This window comes from Triticum aestivum, chromosome 2D, assembly GCF_018294505.1.
Source record: "Triticum aestivum cultivar Chinese Spring chromosome 2D, IWGSC CS RefSeq v2.1, whole genome shotgun sequence".
Lineage (NCBI taxonomy): Eukaryota > Viridiplantae > Streptophyta > Magnoliopsida > Poales > Poaceae > Triticum > Triticum aestivum.
The window spans coordinates 406,608,483-406,629,015 of record NC_057799.1 but is presented as its reverse complement, the minus strand read 5'-3'; the positions used below and the strand labels follow the sequence as shown (position 1 = coordinate 406,629,015).

At 48.1% G+C, this 20,533-nt stretch overlaps 3 protein-coding genes across 4 annotated transcripts; 1 reads left to right on the top strand and 2 right to left on the bottom strand.

Annotated features, from left to right (window-relative positions):
- Positions 1 to 3,227: 3,227 nt before the first annotated feature.
- On the top strand, positions 3,228 to 8,662 carry LOC123053444 (probable protein phosphatase 2C 40). 2 transcript variants are annotated; one of them, XM_044476925.1, is made up of 9 exons: positions 3,228 to 3,775; positions 3,850 to 4,021; positions 4,220 to 4,370; positions 4,471 to 4,534; positions 5,082 to 5,189; positions 5,743 to 5,868; positions 5,979 to 6,226; positions 7,812 to 8,014; positions 8,113 to 8,662. In XM_044476925.1, exons 1-9 carry the CDS (start codon positions 3,554 to 3,556, stop codon positions 8,151 to 8,153), a joined length of 1,335 nt encoding a protein of 444 aa, XP_044332860.1. In that variant the 5' UTR covers positions 3,228 to 3,553; the 3' UTR covers positions 8,154 to 8,662. The 2 variants fall into 2 exon arrangements, with proteins under 2 accessions (XP_044332860.1, XP_044332861.1); XM_044476926.1 differs by having other exon boundaries at positions 3,232 to 3,775; positions 8,094 to 8,662.
- Positions 8,663 to 9,814: 1,152 nt separating this feature from the next.
- Positions 9,815 to 12,204, bottom strand: LOC123053447 (mitochondrial uncoupling protein 3). The gene is made up of 2 exons (XM_044476928.1): positions 11,652 to 12,204; positions 9,815 to 10,529 (listed from the first exon to the last, which is right to left on the bottom strand). The coding sequence occupies exons 1-2, from the start codon at positions 12,021 to 12,023 to the stop codon at positions 9,993 to 9,995; spliced, it is 909 nt and encodes a 302-aa protein (XP_044332863.1). The 5' UTR covers positions 12,024 to 12,204; the 3' UTR covers positions 9,815 to 9,992.
- Positions 12,205 to 12,600: 396 nt separating this feature from the next.
- LOC123053443 (zeaxanthin epoxidase, chloroplastic) lies at positions 12,601 to 19,172 on the bottom strand (the record flags this gene model as incomplete). Its single annotated transcript, XM_044476924.1, is given in 16 exon segments — positions 12,601 to 12,989; positions 13,103 to 13,190; positions 13,282 to 13,370; positions 13,503 to 13,557; positions 13,650 to 13,739; positions 14,758 to 14,822; positions 14,910 to 14,955; positions 15,174 to 15,277; positions 15,485 to 15,599; positions 15,772 to 15,863; positions 16,043 to 16,254; positions 16,410 to 16,525; positions 16,611 to 16,711; positions 16,810 to 16,884; positions 16,991 to 17,153; positions 18,901 to 19,172. Coding segments are annotated over 16 exon segments (1,761 nt in total), but the record flags the coding sequence as incomplete, so codon positions are not given.
- Positions 19,173 to 20,533: the final 1,361 nt, after the last annotated feature.

Genomic DNA, 20,533 nt, shown 5'->3' with positions numbered 1-20,533 from the left:
CAGTTTGTCTCGGGTTTGCCGGAGAAAGTACGTCCGGACCGTTCGGCAGATCGATACAGCCCTGTGTTGGATGGCTAAACATGTCTGAATTGTGCAGTCCACACGGGTACGGATAGTTTGAGGATCCGCCCAGGAGATGCCCTTAGCTGGTACAAACCGGTTGGTATGTCGGAACTAGAAACCGTACTTGTCTATGTCACCGAAACTTGGAAGCCGACCTCGTCATAGCTGAACACGATACTGGAATAGTACACCCATGCCCCAGCGTTCAAAGTAATGCATCTCAGTGCGGATTGCTGCATTCTCAAACAAGTGGTGGATTTCTGACCATAGAGTTAAGGACTGACCTGTGTGAATGTGTGATCACATCCATGATCCATGATACATCCGACGACCAAGAGCCACGGCCGGCGGACCAAAGAAGCGTTCTCCGCCATGCATGCCAGTCAGCGGCCGGCCCTCCATAATTCACGGCCCCAATCACCATCCAGTCTAGAGCAGAAAACGATGGAACCAAAGTCGTCGAAAGAAAACAGCATGCCGTTGCCGACGGTGAAACAAGAAAAGAGGCAACAAGGCCCCAAGGAGCGAGCACAAGTGCCAGCTGGCTGAAACTGCAATGCAAAGCAAGGCAACCAACCACTTATTTCCTTGGTTGCATCCATCCATGTGAACATATTAACTTTATTAAAAAGGAAAACGAGGAACCGAAAAGGAAAGCTCTCCTTGATTACATCCGCTCTAGGGCAGCGGGCATCGATTAGAGCATCTCCAATGCCTGCCTTATTTTTTAGCACGAGGCGTTTTTTTTAATGTAGCATGAGACGTTTTTTTGACACGAAGAGGCAAAAAACGTCCTCCAACAGTTACCCAACCACAAAAAATTATAGTTTCTTTCAGCAGCCTAAAATACAAGACAAAGAGCCGCAAATGTACAACACTTTCTTTTTTTTCGAAAAACTTCCAATCTATTCAACTTCAATCATGGCAATACAAAGAACGATAAAGATAATAAAAATTACAATCATGTCCGTGGGCCACCTAGCGACGACTATAAGCACTGGAGCGAGTCGAACGCGCGCCACCGTCATCGCCTCTTCCTCACTGGAGCCAGACAAACCTTGTTGTAGTAGACAGCCATGAAGTTGTCGTGCTAAGGCCCCATAGGACCAGCGCACTAGAGTAGCAACCATCGCCAATGAAGAAAGTCGTAGATCAGAAGGATCAAGCATGTAAACACCTAGACGAAGACAGACGAAGATCGGATCCAAATAGATCCACCGAAGACCAGCACCGACCGAATCCCGTAAGATCCGACGGAGACAAACCTCCACATGCCCTCCAACGATGCTAGACGCACCATCAGAACGGGGGTAGAACGTGGGAGACATTATTCCTACAAAGGGACATGGCCGCCGCCACACAACCCCAACCAAGACGCTGACTCTAACAAGTGACTGCCCCCGGGATGATCGCCCATGGTTGTTTCACTCCCGTGCCTGGCCGGATCTCCATCCCGCCGAAGGCCACCGCCGTCGCTCCGCCGCCCCGACCCCACCGATCCCCTCCGCTACCTCGACGGTCGTCGCCGCTCCAATTTTGCATCCGCCCACGACGGCCGACACTCCGCCGCCTGCAATGGCCATTGAGCTCAACCGTGTCCCTCCGAGGTGGCCTAGCGGCCGCTGGAGCACCGTAGCTTGCTACCCGACCGCCGCGGTCGAACGGAACGATGATGAGCCTGGGGCGGCGACAGTGCGATGTCGTCGCCTTCCCCACGTCGACGGAGGACATCACATGGCCTTTTCCATCTCCTCCCGGCAACAACTAGCCACCAAGGACCCCGCCAATCGGATATCCCCTCCTCGCCCACAAGGTGTTCGACGAAATTCTTACAAAGGTCAAAAACATCGTTTGCGTTTTTTTTGTAAGCACTTGTAGAATTTTAGCTTGATAGATAGTTTCGTATTATGGATGAGTTTGTGTGACTCCAACTATAGCGATGATTACTCGTCGGATGAGGATTTTGACTTGACCGAGGTGGAGATATTGATACGATCATGATGATGATGCACAAGAACAAGAGGCCGAAGCATGGCAGTTCGATTTTCGCTCGTGAGTTTGTATGGAGAGAACTGAAAGAGGCGGGCGACCGATTGATACGCAACTATCTTGGCCCAAATCCTCGTTATCCAGAGAGAGGTACTTTCGACGACGCCGGTTTAGAATGTCTATGTCCTTGCTTATTCACATTTGCAATGCTGTGAAGCAACATGGTAGGTCCTTCCAACAAAGAAGGAACTGCACGGGGATTGCTTGGACGTAGCACTGAGCAGAAGGTCATTATCACATTGTGCATGATGGCCTGTAGTATTTCGAAAGATTCCATCGATGATAACTTGGCAATGGGAGAGCACTTCAATATTCTTCGTCAAACAATTTGCGAAGGAGGTGGTCGAAGTGTTTGGTCTGAAGTATTTGAGAGCATCTGGTCAGAATACGGCGAGACTTTTGAAGATGAACAAGCCGTGGGTTTTCGGGTATGCTTGGCTCCATTGATTGCACGCACTGGAAGTGAAAGAACCGCCCATAAAATGGCATGGACAGTTAAAGGACGCAACAAGAATGCCATCATCATTTTTGAGGCCTTGGGCGGAGACATGGATTTGCCATGCCTATTTTGGGATGTCTGGATCTTGCAACCATATCAATGTGATGAACCGATCACCTCTTTTTTTAAAGTTAGCCAATGAGAAACTCGCACAGGTGAACTTTCAAGCAAATGGTCACACATACAAACTTTTGGTATTACTACGAGGATGGGATTTATCTGGAGTGGAGTACTTTCCTGAAGCCAAAAGCCAATTTCGAAATATCTCAAGGCGCAGCCACCTGTTGCTGCTACTTTTTCATGTCGTCTTCCCCTATGTCATGTCGACCCAAGCATGCATAGAAAGGGAATCGTCGTTACAGTCCAAACTCGTTTTGTAGATACTCACGGGACTCACTTGGGACTACGATCGGGTACGTAGACGACGCCTTCTTCTCTTCTCTTCTCTACAAAAAAAAAAAAGAAGCCCGACCTCGTCGTGTGACAAGGGCAGACCCAGACCCAGACCCGGCCCACCTTTGTGGCGCGGCGCGTCCGTTAAAAACGCAACGCTGGGCGATTTGATTGGTGGCGCGCAATAAATTTGTCCGGCCGGGGACGGCGCGCGTGGGAGCGGGCTGGATTTGCGCGTCGTCTTCCTCTCTCTCTCTCTCTCTGGGAGCGGCGCGCCCCATGTGAGTGCCGGGCCCCCCCACCACCCTCGCCGATCCCGCAAAGCAACAGCTCTCCCTCGCCTCGCGCGCCCAGGCAAAAAAGCCAGCGGAAAGGTTCGGGGCCGCTTGCTACCCGACCACACCACCACCGCCAGGCCAACCCTCCTGCCTGCCTGCCTGCCAGCGCGAGCCAGAGACCCGTCCCGCGCGCGTGCTCTCTCTCTCGCCCAGCCAGCTAGCCCCCCCGCCTGCCATGCGCGCAGGATCCGCTGCTGGGATCTGAGCGACGATGGCGGTGGCGGAGGCGAGGACGCCCAGGCGGCGCCACGGGAGCATGGCGCTCGCCGACCTGCTGCTGCGGGAGGCGTCGGCGGAGCGGGCCGATGCGGCGGGGGGCGAGCGGCCCGGGGTCGCGGCGGGCCAGGCCGCGCGGGCCAGGAAGGGCGAGGACTACGCGCTGCTCAAGCAGGGCTGCGAGCGCCACCCGGGCGCATCCTTCTCCGCATTCGCCGTAAGCCCCCCGCCGCATTTCACCTATTCGTTCATCTCGCCCGGCGATCTGCTCTAAGAGGTGTTTGGTTCCAGATGTTCGACGGCCACAACGGGGCCGCCGCCGCGGTGTACGCCAAGGAGAGGCTCCTCGCCAATGTGCTCGGCTGCGTCCCCGCCCACCTCACCAGGGACGAGTGGCTCGCCGCGCTGCCCAGGGCGCTCGTCGCCGGCTTCGTCAAGACCGACAAAGATTTCCAGACAAGAGGTCAAATTCCCTGCTCCCATTTATACATGGAGCTAATTAAGACCTCCATTCCTAGTACTACCAATTACTGCCATGTCTAGAAGTACAACACAGCTTGGGTGGTCATCAATTCAAATTGGGCATGGCCATGCTCTCGTGCTACTAGTACGCTCCTACAGTACCAGTGTTGAACCTTGTTTGTCCTCTCCTGTCTTTCAGCACACTCTTCGGGGACAACCGTCACGCTCGTCATAATCGACGGCTCCGTTGTGACTGCCGCATCTGTCGGTGATTCTCGATGTGTTCTTGAAGCAGAGGGTTCGATTTACTACTTGTCGGCTGATCATCGTTTTGATGCTAGCGGGGAGGAGTAAGATTTGTTTACACTATATTACAAATGCATTAATTCCGTTGCTCTATTCATGAATATATGTCGCTGGTTCTTATCACTTTTTGGTTTCCATTTGTAGAGTTGGACGTGTAACAGAATGTGGAGGTGAAGTTGGCAGACTAAATATTGTTGGTGGAGCTGAGGTTTTGCTCTTCGTCTTTTGCTTCTGCTCAAGTTTTCCCTCTATTTTGCGTGTTGGCAGCCAAGGAACTTTCTAAAGTTGAATCTTTATATTTTGATGACTTTGGAAAGATGTAGCTAGGAAAGTGTTGCTCTATGTTAGCGACTGATTTGACTTGTACCAAGTTATTAAGCGTAGAATTTTCATTTGGTGACCAGGGCTTGCTGTTTACTTCAAATTCGCCCCTTTTTAATTGTTTGATTGTTTCTTTGTTATTTTAATCCGCGGGGACTAATGAATCGACTTACTTATTATACAAGTACTAATTTTGGTTTAGAACCACACTTTCCCATATTTTGTGTACCTATGGAATTCTAATGAGTGCCTTACTCTACATGCTGTTGAGTGCTCACCGTTCGGTGGTTCATTTCAAAACTTTGCGCTTGCACATTATCACGATTACATATATTGTATATATATCTTCTCATTATTTCCCTGAACCATAATTGTGCTAATAGGTCTGATGCACACCTTTAGCTTGACCCTTCTTTCCTTTATTGCCCAACCAGATTGGCCCCCTTAGATGTTGGCCAGGAGGTTTATGCCTATCAAGATCAATTGGCGATCAGGACGTTGGTGAATTTATCATTCCTGTTCCTTTTGTGAAGCAGATCAAGGTACAATGTCCTAAAAAATTCTTCACGTCTGTTCTGTACAGAACCAAATTCAAAACGTCACAATAAAAGGCACTAGAAGTTCTACTGTCTGAATATTCTCGTTGTCTTTGTCATCTTTATTTTCTTGTCACTTCGTGAAATGTCCTTTTTGTGTAAATTTGATAGACATGGGTGCTTCTGCAACCTATTGCAGAAGCACAACCTGTAAAATTAAACACCATCTGAAAAAGAAAATTCTAGTTCTATTTTGTGTATTTGTACAGAAAAGATATGACATATTTGCAAACATAGCAAGTGTCTTGTAGCAGTACAGATTTTTGTGGTTCACAATAGTTCATATTTTTGCTTGATGTTTGTCAAGTGCACATGTATGTCAGTATGTGGCACATCTACACAAAATCCCTATTGCCTTTTGAAATATACAAGGTGCATTTTGCAAAAAGTTTTGTCTGCACCCATGTGTGAAAAGTCGGCATTCTCATAATAAAGTGTTTTTCTGAAGATTTTTTAATCATATTTTCGAAATACTAATGTCTTCTAATGCTTGCTGCAGCTATCTAGTGCTGGAGGTCGTCTAATTATTTCAAGTGACGGTGTTTGGGATGCCTTGACTGCGGAAATGGCTTTTAGTTGCGCACGAGGTCTTCCTCCAGAGGCTGCAGCGGATCAAATTGTCAAAGTACAGCCACTTAACCCCTCATTTCTGGCACACAACCTGGAATCCTCAGTTTGTACCGTGTGTCTTTGTGCATTAGAATAAAATTGTTATTTACTGTTGATCTTTTGCAGGAAGCAGTGGATGCAAAAGGATTAAGGGATGATACAACTTGTATTGTTATTGACATAATACCGCCAGAAAAACCAAAATCCACTATACATTCTCGAAAGAAGGCACGGAATGGCTTTAGTCTTTTGAAAAATATATTCATCAGAAAAAGAACATCAGACACATTATCGCGTGCTGATACGGAGCGTACTTCTGAGCCCGACTTGGTGGAGGAAGTCTTTGAGGATGGATGCCCATCTCTGCTAAGATGGTATGTTCCCTTTCTCCATTGTGTCGATTATATGGTGAACCCAAAGCTTCCTGACTAAACAATAACTCGTACTTGGGAAACCTGAGTTTAGCAGTGGTTTAGCTTTTTGGTAACTTGTGACATGCCATTTGAGCTGAAGATGTCACCTGAGTTTAGCAGTGGTTTAGCTTTTTGGTAACTTGTGACATGCCATTTGAGCTGAAGATGTCACATGAGTTACACCTTGTCATATTCAACAGAAGAGACCTTACTCTGCAGGCTGAAATTGTATATGCTGGAACACAGGTTCTGTTAGATTCTGTGACAATGGTCGATGCCATACATCTAATAGAAAATATTGTTTTGATTGAGCATTGGGTATGGGTTTTCTACTATATAACACCTTACCATTCAACGAAACAGGGCATAGCCCTTTAGACTGAAGTCAGGTTGGTACATGTGTTGCTGTGATTGGGTACCACACGTTACATTTGTGTTTAATTTAGTTCATTTGGCTAGCATTACATTTTATCAACCAGGCAATAAGTCTTCTTTCGACAATTCTTATTGTAGGACGCTATACTTCTTTTGTAGCATTGCTAAATATTTGGATTCAGTCCTTAAAGGTTATTTTGTCAAAAAATATGATTCGATGTTTGATTGGCAACAATTGTCATGTCTTGTGAAAACACCATATTTTGCCATGCGCCTCGTTGGGTTCCACCATAGATTGACAACAACGGGACAACTCAAACTCCCCCACCATAGTGTTCATCCGGAACTTGACAAAAACATCAAAAGAGAAAGAAATGTCAACCGTCCAATTCTAAACTTATGGCGAAAGTTCACTTTTCAACACTGAACTTTAAAACCATTTAAAATACTACCTTGAACTATTGAAATGCTTCAGTTTCACCTCAAGTGGTTTCACACGTGCCTTGCGGCCCACATGGATGCCACAGGTCTGCAACCTCACTTCCACATCGGAAAAAAAAAACGTTGCCTTTACCTTTTTTTCTCTCAAGCATGGACAGGGTTTCAACTAGCCATGGACAGGATCGCGTGGAAGTTAGCTATCCATGACTTGGTTTCGAGATCTTATGAGTTTCAACTCTAGCCTACCCCAATTTCTTTGGGACTGAAAGGCTTTGTTGTTGTTGTTGTTGTTGTTGTTGTATTATTTTTCTCTGGCTTCTAGAATTATAAGCCTTTTTTCTTTTGTGGAAGTTATTTTATCCCATTGGTTCAGTTTGTCTTCAATTGCTTGTTCTGGTAGTGTTTGTTTCTCCACGGTAGTGACATGGCAGTGCTTGGACGGCCTGCCACCCGAAACCACTCATGGAACCAGCTGAGGGTAAAAAGTGGATATTTCAATAGTTTGAGGTTGCAATTTAAACGGTTCTAGAGTTTCAGGGTTGAAAAAACTATCTTTTCCCGTAGTTCAGGGGTGAAGTGAAAAAGCAAACAAAGCAGAAAAGCAAAGCGCCTGTTTCGTTCGATATGGAAACACCTTATGAAGCTGAATGGCTTACCAGTTGGGTGTCATCCAAATTTTTTTATTGTTATTGTCTATTAATTGCTGTCATTTCATTTCTGGTGAATGCAGGCTAGACTCTGAGTATCCAGTTCGAAATATGTTCAAGCTCTTTGTATGTGCAATTTGTCAAGTAGAGTTAGAGTCTGGTCAGGGGATATCGATACACGAGGGTTTGTCAAAGCCAGGAAAGGTGTGCCCCTGGGATGGTCCGTTCCTTTGTCATAGTTGCCAGGAAAAGAAAGAAGCAATGGAGGGAAAGCGGCCCTCACGCGGTATTATATCTTCCACCCTCTTGTGAGCTATTTGTCAGTTTGAAAGCCACGTCTGGAATAAATCTTCCTAAACCTGCAGATTCCTCCTCGAGAAACAGTGGGTCAAGCGAGTAGTGACCAAGGGCAAGAGTCATCTTGAAGCAACCATCTAACGATATTCCGGAAGACTGATGCACTTGGCATTCTTGCAATGGTTGATCTGTTAGATGTATTATCATGGAGTTAGGATCTAAGATGAACAACTGGATTGACAGGGAGGGAGGGTGGGAGGGAGGGTGGGACCTGTGTTGAAGAGCCAAAGCACAAGATACTCCGTCTTGTAATGCTATGGAGCAAGGGAATTGCCTGTTGGTACCAACATGTTCAGTGGGCTTTCTCTCAGGCCAAAGGCATGCTAACTAAGAACGGCTGTTCTCTTCTAAGGTCAGCCAGCCATCATGTAAATTATCCATCGTATAGAAGTGTGACACATAGCTGCGGCATTGTATTTGTCAAGTAGGATTAGCTGTGAGATCCTGAATTTCATTTTGGGCAGATCTGAATTAAGGTCCCTATCGGAATCATGCCGTATCTTCCATGATTCAATACTGTAATTAACACCTAAGGATTAGCTGTGAGTAAACAAGACATGTTCACCATTTCTTTGTACCCCTGTATTCCTTGTGAATGACGTGACGGCTCACTCTTCCGGCTGGCAAAATTTATGGTTCTCACTGTCTAGATCTGACAATATGGGCAAGAGGATGACAAAAGCATGGCTTCTTTGCCCAGTCCACGCTGCTTAATTTAGATGGCCATAGGAACTGCTGATAATTCCTCTACCCGGGTCGTCGGATTTGCTCAGCACTACAGTCCATTCTGTGTTACACTTGTAGGGGTGTTTGAATTGGTTGTAATTTTTATGTGCCTAGCGGGATTTACCGTGCCAAGCAAGCCCTTGGTGCCTCTTTTTTCTCTAAAAAAAGCACTAGTGCTTCTATTCATGGACGCGCTGGGTATGCACTTTGGCTCAATCGAAGCATTCACCTGAAAACACGCATATGCTAAATAAAAAAACTTGAATTTGCACAACCGTCTCTGCACGCTGGATCCAAGTGCAATCATTCTTCAGGTTATCTTCAGTTCCTGCTCTTTGCGATGGCGTTTTGACCAGATTTTAACTTAGCAGCAGCTGAAATCTTTGCAGAACACGCGCATCAACTTTCACGCTTACTTATCAGATTCCCGCAACAGACTTAGATACTGCCACTCTGCACCTGATTCGAATGCCCATGAGTCGCTGTGCAATGAATATGATAGAGCAGTACTCCGCACATGAGTCGCCCTGGCTCCCAAAAAGAAGCACATGACTCCGCGGATCCACCTGAGCTCCTCAAAAGAGTTGGACAGAAGCGACCTGGTCTGCGCACATACACATATTGTGGTGCAAGAGATACCAAGCACCTGCAACAGCTCTGCAGAGCAAGATGACTGCTTGTGCGCACATGAACACAAAAGGTGAAAAGGGCGAGCTTTCGAATTCTTGTCTGAACAGGGAGTGCATAAATAGCACCCAAAAGGAGAGGCTGATGTGGCCGGTTTTAATTGCCACGCGTGCACTTACAAGCGGGACCCATTTGTCTGCAATTATGCCAATGCATCCAAATACTAGATTAGACCTATCTGCAATGTATTACACCAATATGTGGTGTTTTCCGCAACAAACCCGTATAGTAGGTGTTTTGCGCAACACCAGCCCCAATAAGTGGTGGTTTGTGCAATTCCCTCCCCAAAAGGAAGAGCGTGAGAAAATGTGATATGTAAGGGATGACAAATCTATGCGCTGGCTGCTGCACCATCAGATATACAGAGTTCAGGCCCAAATTAAACGTAAATGCACATGGGCACAGTAACACGTAGCCACAGGCTAAAGGTTCAGAAATAACAGTATCTTTGATCTGTATGCCTCTTGTATGAAAACTCAGCCAGCACAGCACTATCAGAACGAAGAAATACCTGATGCCTGTCGGAGTTTTTCGTAGGAAACCCAGAACACAAACTGCCATGGGCCAAGCCTGGCCCATGTAGGTAAGAAACCCTTCCACAATGCTGTTAGGCCCTCATGTTTGACGGTCTTGACCAAACAATCATAAGAATTCCTGTACAGAGCCTTCGCCTCCAGGCCCTGGTTCATCATCCTGGTTTTGATCACATCCGCTGGGCAGCTCAATGTAGTTGCAGACAGACCAGAGGCAACAGAGGCCAGTGTGTGAGCATACAGATTGTCGTCGCAGATCTGCTTGCGGATGATGAAATGCTTTGCCTGGTCGTAGCAGGTCAACTCGCCCATGTTGACAAGAAATGCTCGCTGGGCATTAGGACCAACCCCCTTCCAAAGTCCTAACAAACCTTCTGCACGAGTGATTTTCGTGAAGGCATCTAAGATTCCTGTATACCGAGGTCGAATGCCTTGGGTCAACAATCTGCTGTCTGCTTGCATCCTTACCTTTATGAGATCAGCTGGACTTGCCACCACCTGCACTGCAGAGTAGGAGGCACATTAACTATTGCATTAGATAGAAATATATTGGGCAAGAAAATAGTTACGTACATTTGTTAAAAGACAGTGATTCTACATCTAGCAGATAACTATGTCATGCTGATCACTGGCTGTCACTTTCCTTTTACATATATCACATATTTCTCCAGGGATACAAGTACCATTTATATCATGCGAGGGGTGCAGTGAACTGCCAACCATCACGGGGAGGTTATGTGGAACAATCTTATAGTTCATTCAGGCCTTATCAGCAGACGCAACGGACATGATTGAGGTTGATGCCACGGCCAAGATAGACCCTACTGTGGCTTCATGTGTCGTATTAGCAAATATAGTCATCACATGAGGATACGGTGGAATGCAAGCACATATCGATGGTATCATGTACACAGTATGCCACGGTAACTGGAGATAACACTGTCTTCCTAGCAACTGCTGCCACTGCTTGGTGTGGTTATTGTGCCATACGAGTATACAACAACACATTCACGCCGAGATGTGCTGCATAAGATGAGTGATACTTCAAGATCTGGGGTGATAATGAGTTAATGATAGTGATGGCGATAATGAGTTAATGATAGTGATGGCGATAAACAGTCTTGACTTTCCCCATAAGATGTAGCATGCATTTTGGTTTCAAACATACAAACGTACTTTTTGATTACTTCAACCAACTGGGCTATGCATCCAGGTCCAGGTGCACAGAATCCATACCGTAATACTATCTCTTAGCCCTAATACACTTCTTCATACGAATGTAAGAGAATGGCAATGCTTAGCAATGTTTAAAATGAATAGCTTTTTACGGTATCTAAACAGACCCATGGCAACAGTAATGCTGGTTTCAGATATACATTCTCTTAATTCTCGCACTCCCAGTATATAAGTATACTGTTTTAAAAGCCTAATACTACCAAACAGTCCTCAGTCTCGCGCTGTGAGTGCATCACAGGTTCTCAATCTTGTGCAGGAGATCACATTTCTCCATCGTAGCACAGATCAGAAGTTCCTTGATTAGCTAAGACGAATTGCACATCGCCTTGCAGGCACAAGAGCAAAGCACTTCGACGGATCTGATATTCACAGAGACATGTTTACCTGCGCGGCGACGCCGGAGGCTCCCCCAGCAATCGCTTTCTCGAGGAGGCCCACCTCCCGGCCCCCGCTGGCAAGGGAGGACCGGAGGTGCTCGTAGCCGACGATGCGGAGCGGCGTGTAGAAGAGGTGCCGGAGGACGGCGGGGGAGAGGCCCCGGTAGAACCCCCCGTCGCGGACGAGCTCGCCCGCGACGCGTAAGACGCCACCGCCGCTACCACCACCACCACCGGTGCTGCGGCGGAGCTGGAGGCGCGTCTTGAGGGCGTCGAGGGGGAAGGTTGAGACCTCCGCCGCGGCGGCCGAGACCGACGATAGGGAGACCTTGGCTAGGGTCTCGCTCTCGCGGCGGTCGCCGGCGGCCCGGGGTGACATGGCTTACGAGGGCAAACCTCACTCGGCGTACCGGTGGAGTATACATGCCTACCGCGCGTGCATCTGGACCGAACAAGGATGATCCAACGGCTGTAGAATCGGTCTGTGCGGGGCTACGATCGAGTGGTTCCGCCCCAGGTCCCGCGCCGCGACGGCGAGCCACGGCCGCGGCAGCCAAGACCACACTACCGCGTGTCTTGGATCCCCCGTCATGATCCTAAGGTTCAGCTGCTGATGATTACTTATTTCTACTCCCTCCGTTTCTAAATACAAGTCTTTATAAAGATTTCACTATGAACCACATACGGATGTATATAAATGTATTTTAGAGTATAGATACACTCATTTCGCTTTGTATGTAGTCCATAGCACAATCTTTATAAAGACTTATATTTTGGAACGGAGAAAGTACTTACTAAGTTGATTCCTGGGTCTAAGTCTCGCTCTTACCACGAAGAGAAAATATCGAACTACAGACTACTGGCGCATATGCCTTGGAACGAATCATGGTGTTCATGCTGGTTCCTTGGTCCATTGCGTCATGGTGTTCATGCTATGATTGCCTTCGGCTTGATTATGCAATATTAACATGTTTTTCTATCTTGCAGTATGAACACGTGTTAATAGGCACAACAATGTACTGTACTGGGTACAGTATTACAGTGGCAACAGCTAAAATTGCCTACCCCTATTGTACACCCTCAGTTCTTTTTCGTAGAACTGCAACGTAGTAATTCTGTCAGAAGCTATTCAAAATCCTGTTCTGGGATATCTGGATGAGTGCAAAAATTACAATTCTTTTTCTTTCCTTGGCGATGATGCAGTGTCGGCTGTTTACTGAAGAATGCTGTACAGTGGCTGGTGACAAGGTGTCGCTGAAGTCCCCACTCATGCTGCCTGCAGAACTTCTCCACCTCTCGCGGAGTCGTATGGAAGCGTGCTGAGCACTTTCACCCGGAACATGGCCTGCAAATTTGCACAAACTGATCAGAAGTGGGCATTTCACGACGAATCATGATTGACTGGACCATCAGGCAGATAGGAAGCAAGGTAAGCTACGGAGAACAGGATATGGCTACCTTCTTATCTGAACCAAACTCAATGGCATCAGAAGGGTGGAAACGAACTGGGAAGTTCGGAGGTAACCGGTAGCGTCTGCCTTCGTTGCTGGAGATTCCACACGGAAGAGAATGAGTTAACATGTAAAGTTTCGACTTCTGGAGCAAGAGAGTGGAATCAGGCTGCTCTCAGAACTTACTCGTTAAACCATGTACCATGCTCGCTTCCGAGATCGGTCAAATAGAAACCCTTATTCTTGCATGTGATAGTAGCATGGATCTCTGATACCTGCAAGGAAGTTCAACAGATCAAAGGGAAGTTAAGAAGTTTATCGACAAAGGAAAATGCAGCCATGAGTGCAATTTTGATGATTAAACGGGTAACACTAAAAATTTGCCACATATCATTTTAGTAACTTACTTGTGGCAAGGGGAACGACAACGAAGAATCAGAATTGCTCGGATCTGGTTTGCTTCTGCCAAGAAAAGGAGACATTTGTTTTATTCCGCAACGCCTTGAGGAAAAAAGTGTTGTATAAAGAGAAATATTTTTGCTATGTACACCTACCCAATAGAGAGTGTCCTCTGTTCATCCCTGATCAAACGAATGGGCTGCAAGGCAGAGTCATCTCCAGAGCTCATAGGGAAGAGGTACCACCTGTGAATAGTCACTCAAATAACTACTCTTTTCAAAGGCGCTGAAAGTAGTATGCAGAACATGCTGCGTGGGTAGCGCCATGGACGGATCTTGGGATCGATCGTGACGGGTCCGCAGGCCTGCTGCGGGACGGTTTCTTGATGGCGGTGCAGATTCCCCATGGCGATCCTCAAGTGACGGCACTGTCTGGCCAGCAAGGCTTCGATGATGGTGATCTGCTTTTCACGTTCTGGTTCCGGCCATGTCGGCCCCTAGGCTGACGGCCTATGCAGGGCTCTCTCTTGCGGTGGCCATCGAAAGGTCATTGTGAAGGCTCCTTCCTTCAGCTCCGATGGTTTACTTCAATGGTGAGATGCAAACTATAAAAGACGGCTTGACGCAGAGGGATGGTGGTGCATCAGCGTTGGTGCATATCGCATTTTGTTGCTGGGATCGCGGAAAAGTGGTGGTCACAACACATGGGTGATGTTGACGGTCGTGCTACTCGAGCTTCAGGTCTCGAGATCCGGGGTGAAAGCCTAGGTCTGACCCGAGTTGGTTATACCTGGCAATGTACCTTGTTCAAGGCATTGCTCGGTTTTGCTCGAACTGATTCTTCAGGGTGAAAACCTAGATTCTTGCCTTTGGTGGTTGGATCCGGTGATGGTGATGCATGAGCGTTGCTCCCTTCCTGAAGGCGTTGCTGTTGAAGAACTTCATCGTCCGTGTGTTGTTATTGAATTGGTTGGTGCGGATATGGTCTATGTTATAGCTTGCTGATTGCAGATCTGCTCGCTTTAGGGGTTTTTTATCGTCTATGCATAGCTTTGGTCTTATTTGACTTTGCTATTTGCTGACGATTTTTTTTTGTGTGCGTTGGTGTTGGCTGTGTACATTCTAACTATGCAGAGGCCGGGTGTGTGCTCATTGTGTTTGTATCCTCTTAATGCTCATTCTGAGCCAATAAAATCCACCCTTTATCGAAAAAAAAGAACATGTCTGGTTCAAAATGAAACCAGAGGGTAAGCAATGAACTTACTCTCCACCCATAGCTTGTTCCAATGCATCGTCATCCTGAAACCATCGACCAAGCTGGTTGCTTGCCTACAGTGGGATGCTAAATGTCAGAGATTGTCAAATAGTTATCTTGTTTTGTAGTTATTAGTGTTTACATGTCTGTTAGAAATATACCTTGTCAGAAAGCCGGCAACTTAACGGTCTTCCTTCTAGCTTTGAGCTGCATATCAAAAACAATATTCATATCATATTTCCATCATGATTAATAGATGGAGAGTAAGAAGAGACAATTGGGAAGTCCTTCTGTGCATGGTGAGAAGGCATCTAACCCTAATGAAAATCAAATATTGTTCTGTATTTACAAATTCCATTAAAAAGTACAGCACTATTTACTTATGAGCTCGAAATGGAAACAAACTTATAGCTCAAAAGAATCACCTGTTGCCACCTAAAATCCAGCTCAGCATCAAAGGCATTCCAACCTTGATGAAAAATCTGCCACCAACTCTTCCAGGATGCGGTATCCTCAACTTTGTCAAAAACTACATGTGACAAATATCCATATAGTAATTTTAGTCTGCATTGTTTGATAATACTCTTATGAAGCAGGTAATCTAGTTTTAAACCTTGCTTCATATATCCAATAAAATCACGGGTGGCCAACTCAACAAGCAGTTTTAATCAGGCTGAGAGACAAAAACGAAACTAAATGTGTTTAGAAGTACAAAGCTGTGTAGTTCTTGACTTACCGACAAAGGTCCCAGACCCACACCTAGATATGGTCTGTAAGTGGTAGCCATGATTGCCGCCATTCTTGCCAATCCATGTATGATAGCAACACGTAGCTTTCTCTCCTTCTCATAACTGCAGACAAACATGCAAACAAATACCATGCCCATCGGTCAGACTTACCAAGGACATAATAATAGGGCAGCTTTGGAATTGGATTCTGTTAGTATTATACTGGATGCTAAAAGCAATACCATCTGAACAAACTAACATGCTACGAGTACAACACAAGGAAAGAAATAGTTACCTCCTCAAGGAGGAAATAACGTCCACAGGAGTTCTAGACTTGACACTCTCTTCCCAGGCCTTCTCAAGCTCTACAGCCAGCTGGTAACCATCCTATAGCAAGTGACAAGTTATTTTAGAGCAGCAAGTAGCTGGTAACCATCCTATAACAAGTGACAAGTTATTTGACAGCGAGTACTATATCTCACAACACCAAGGCAAGAAACCTATCCACCGTGCTGAATTTCTGATAGTGACAATGATATCATAGGCATGGCTAAGTAATTATGTACCTCAATAGCCATGCAGCCACCCTGTCCCAGATTTGGCTGCATAGCATGGACAGAGTCACCAAGCAAGGTGACACGACCTTTCCCCCAGTTGATAGTAGGTGGCCGATCGTATATATCCCGGCGAAGAATTGCTTCCTCCTCAGTTGCATTTAGCAGATCAATGACATTATCACACCAACCGCTAAATATCTCGAGCAGTCTTTTCTTTTTGCCTGTCAATATACAGCATTAGTGGATGAATGGATGACAAGCACATAGGCAATGCCTATCAAATATATTTCCCCCATTCGCATCATAAACTATACAACTATACGAGGAAGGTAGCATTTAACTAACTTAGTGCAAAAGCTTCCCTCTGGGCACTCACCATTCTCAGGATCAGTACCACCAGCAGGTTCCTTGTGAAATGCATACCACTGCATTTTACCACCACCAACGTCTGAGGAGACGAAATATTGTTTGTGACCAAGAAACACTCGGTACCTTCAACAGAGGAAGAAGAGGAGGCGCATTAGTATTTCCTATGAGAGGAAATGACAGTGCTCATTCTAAGATCTGAGCCGCATACCCGACTGTGTCAATATCAGGAGGCACAAAGTCTGCAATTCCGGTGTAGCAAGTGTATTCTGAATAAGATGCATCCGTTTCGCCAAAAAGCGACTTCCTCACCTATCCAATGAAGTTAATATTAATTCAGGTCCCTCAAAATAGATCTGTGTTGAGGTCATCTTTGATCCTATTTTTGAAAAGGCAACTGACTACATTACCTTTGACCATATGCCATCTGCTCCAACCAAGAGATCACCTTCAAATTTCCGCCCATCCTCCAATATCGCGGTGACCTGCAGTTATCCGCCGAATGTTACAAACATTAGACTTTTTCCATAGCATTGTGAGCCAGTTTTGCACTGAGATGACCACTCAAAGACAACTGAACTGATGGTTCACCTTGTTGCCATCATCAGTAAAGTCGACAACGTGGCAATCGTTCATTATAGCGTCGTCGCCGACTGCACGGGCAAGAATCTGCTGCAGCGTCATGCGGCTAATGACCCTTGTGACCGGGAGCCCTCTGTCAGCAGCAGGAGTGAAGGTATCAAACTTGATGTACCTGCATACCAACATGGCTCGGTCAAATGGATCTTGAAGCTGATCAACTAGCAAATTCAAATATGCAGTAGAATAAGCACAAGTAAGTACTCTACATGTTTAATTTAATTATACAAATCAACATCGATAAGTAAGCAACAAATTACATCGTATTATTACTCATTCGCTCGTGTTGCTATCATTGACTAATTGTAGGTCTACTACGATTAACCGTTCAAGTGTGAGCTGTACTAATTGCTATGGTATGGCGTACTAAAGCAGGTGAGCATGAACTGCTACCAATCGGGTTGTACCAAGTGGCGATAGTGCGCTGTAGCACGTGAACAGAGTCTTCTTAGGCTAACTTGCACAAGAACTTGATGGCAGAGAGAAATCCCAACATTTCTAGGCGCAAGCGGACAAATCCTTGGTAGTAGTATAACAAGCAACCAAGCAGTGGGCTAGTCGTGTGAGTGGAACGTGATTAGTACCGACCAGGAGCCGGAGATGCCGTCGACGATCCCGTTGACGCGGTCGCCGGTGATGCATCCGGCGTCCATGATCTGGTCCGCGGCGGGCATGTCGACGGCCTCGAGGACGGCGAGCGCGTTGCTCTGCAGCTGGATGGGGCCCCGGTACTTGCCCTCCCCGCGGACGGCGCTCATGTCCTTTTCCAGCACGAGCACCTGGAAGCCCTTCCGCCTGGCCGCGAGCGCGAAGGTGAGGCCGCCGATCCCCCCGCCGGCGACCAGGACGCGCGGCTTGGGCTCCGGCGGCTTGGGCGCGTGCATTGCCGCGTCAACGACCTCCGCAGTGCACCTTATGGAGCCAGGAAGGCAGAGCCCGCGTCCATACGGCCCGCGCGGGGAGCGGAAGGGGAGTATGCGGAGCACTGTCCGGGAGGAGGAAGAGGTGGCGGAGATCGCCGTGGGAGAGACTCGCGTGCAGGTGGAGCATGGCATGAGGAATTGGCGACAGTAGACAAGCAGCCAGAAGTGGAAGCTAAGCTTGTGATGAGCAGAGAGTATGCTCGCTGCCGTTCAGCGTTGAGTTGACTCTTCTTCTTTCTCTAAAAAGTCTCAGTGGACATGCTCTGGAGGGAGCTTCAAACGGGCTTCACAGAAGGAGAAGAAGAAGACGTTCCCGGGAGGCTGGCTGGGTATTTTAGCCTGGGGATCGGGATGGGGCAGCTACTAGGCAAGAGACGCATGGGATGGGGATGAGACCGCCGGGCACCGGTACTCGCGAACATGGATTCATTGGGCGCAACCCGGCAGAGGGGGGGCTGTACCGTACCGACGCGCCGGGATAACGAATTTTTCCCATTTTATTATGTGGGCCGACACCACGGACCGGGCACGGAAACGGAGGAATGGATTTCTCCTGTGCCGGAGCCCGGAGGTGAGCCAAGTCGGTGGTGTACGTCGGTGTCCCGTAGTGGTGAGAAAAGGAGTCCAGGATTGGTGCCCTCCTCGGTGCGTTTGGGCGGCCGTTTGCCCGTGTGGGCACGCCTACGGGCGAATGGGAAGCCGCCGCGCGCAGGCTCTTTTCATTGTTGCCCGGCCGGGTGGGGCGGCGCCGTCTCGTCTGGTCTGGGTGCGTGGTGGTGGTCGTGGGATCAGCAGTGAAATCAGTTTACGCACGTTGCCCACTTACTAGTGCCACAACCGCGAAGGCACAACAAGCAAGTGACAGGCAGAGAGCAGGTGAGCAGCAGTTTTGATAAGCAGGCAAGGCACGGTTGATTGACTCGACTTGGACCGACGTACCATGAGCCGGAGATGCCGTCGACGAGGCCGTTGATGCGGTCGCCGGTGACGCAGCCCTCGCGCATCACCTCCTCGGCCACCGACATGTCGATGGCCTCCAGCGCCGCCAGCGCGTTGCTCTGGATCTGGATGGGCCCGCGGTACTGCCCCTCCCCGCGCACCGCGCTGATGTCCCGCTCGAACACCGTCACGTCGTACCCCTTCCGCCGAGCCGCCAGCGCCAGCACCAGGCCCCCGATGCCGCCGCCCGCCACCAGCACGCGAGGCTTCCCCTTCGTGCCCCCCGACGACGACGCCGCCGCCGTAGAGGCCGTCTCCGTGGCGGCCGCGCCCGCCGGGCGCATTGCCGCCACCAGCCTGGCGCGCGCCCTCTGTTTCCTGGACTGCGGGACCGAGAGGAGGAGGCCGCTCTGCGCTGGGTACTGCTCCTCGTGGCAGAAGAGCGTCTTGGCGGGGGAGGTGGCGGAGAGGAGCGCCATGGGCATGGACCCCAGCGGTCCGATCGAGCTCGCTACCGCGGGATTGCCCAAGGAGAAGAGCGCTTGTTGGGGAAGTGGAGGTAGAGAGGCTGTGGCCGGAGGGGAAGTGTTAATGTTGAGTTTCTAGAACTCTCGGCTGGACTCGAGTTTGTGGAAGGGGGAAGAGGGAGTGAAGCTGTGAAGGGGAAGGGGAGGGGACGACTGGTGGTGGTGAGGGGCTCAGAGGAGGACGAACGCCAGCCAATCGCTGGATTCCATTTGGAAGGTCGGATCGGATTGATCATCCTGGCCCAGGATTTTATCCTGCCATCTTCTGCGCGCGTAACACAGGGTGCCCAAGCTTATAGCACCATTGCGCAAAGGAGGTTAATAGTAAAAAAAAGTTAAAACAACTCACCATTAGCCGTTTTATTTTACGTGAGTACTAGTAGACGATGTTTACTTTTCTAGTCCCTCCGTTCACGTTTTCGAAGTTTAAAGTGAACTGCAAAAATGTCTTACATTATGGGACGAAGGTAATAATTAATTAATATTTTCTTTTCTTTTAAAAAAGTTGCATTTCGTTGTTTCATATTTTCATTTTCGTTAATCCCAGGTCATGTGTTTGCAACTGGAGTTTGTCTTTCCTCCATTCAGTTACGCTAACCATGCAGCATGGAGTAGACCTGGCCATTGGTAGCCCGGCCCGGTCGGCCTGACCCGGCCCGGCCCGACGCTGCACCCTGGCCGGGCTCGGGTCTAGATTTTGAGCCTGAGGCCAGGCCGGGCTCGGGCCCACTGTTTTCACGATTTACTGAAGAGGCCCGGCCCGTGGCCCGAGGCCCGACGGGCTTTAACACTTTCGGGCCGGGCTTGGGCCCAAAAATCAGGCCCGACGGCCGGGCCGGGCCAGGCTCGTGCCTAGGTTTTCTGTCACGGGCTTCGGTAGGCCCGGCCCGGCAGATGGCCAGGTATAGTATGGAGTAATCTTTTGTTCTTTTCTTTTTGAGGGGGAGTAATCTTTCTTTCTGTATTTGCAGATGCTACATACAAAGACCCTATTTGGATCCATAGGTTAGAGTTAGTTTGAACTAGTTTGAACTCAAATAGCCCTAAAGTATTCAAACATGAAGGCTAATTTGAGCTAGTTGCATCTAAGAGCATCTCTAGCCGTT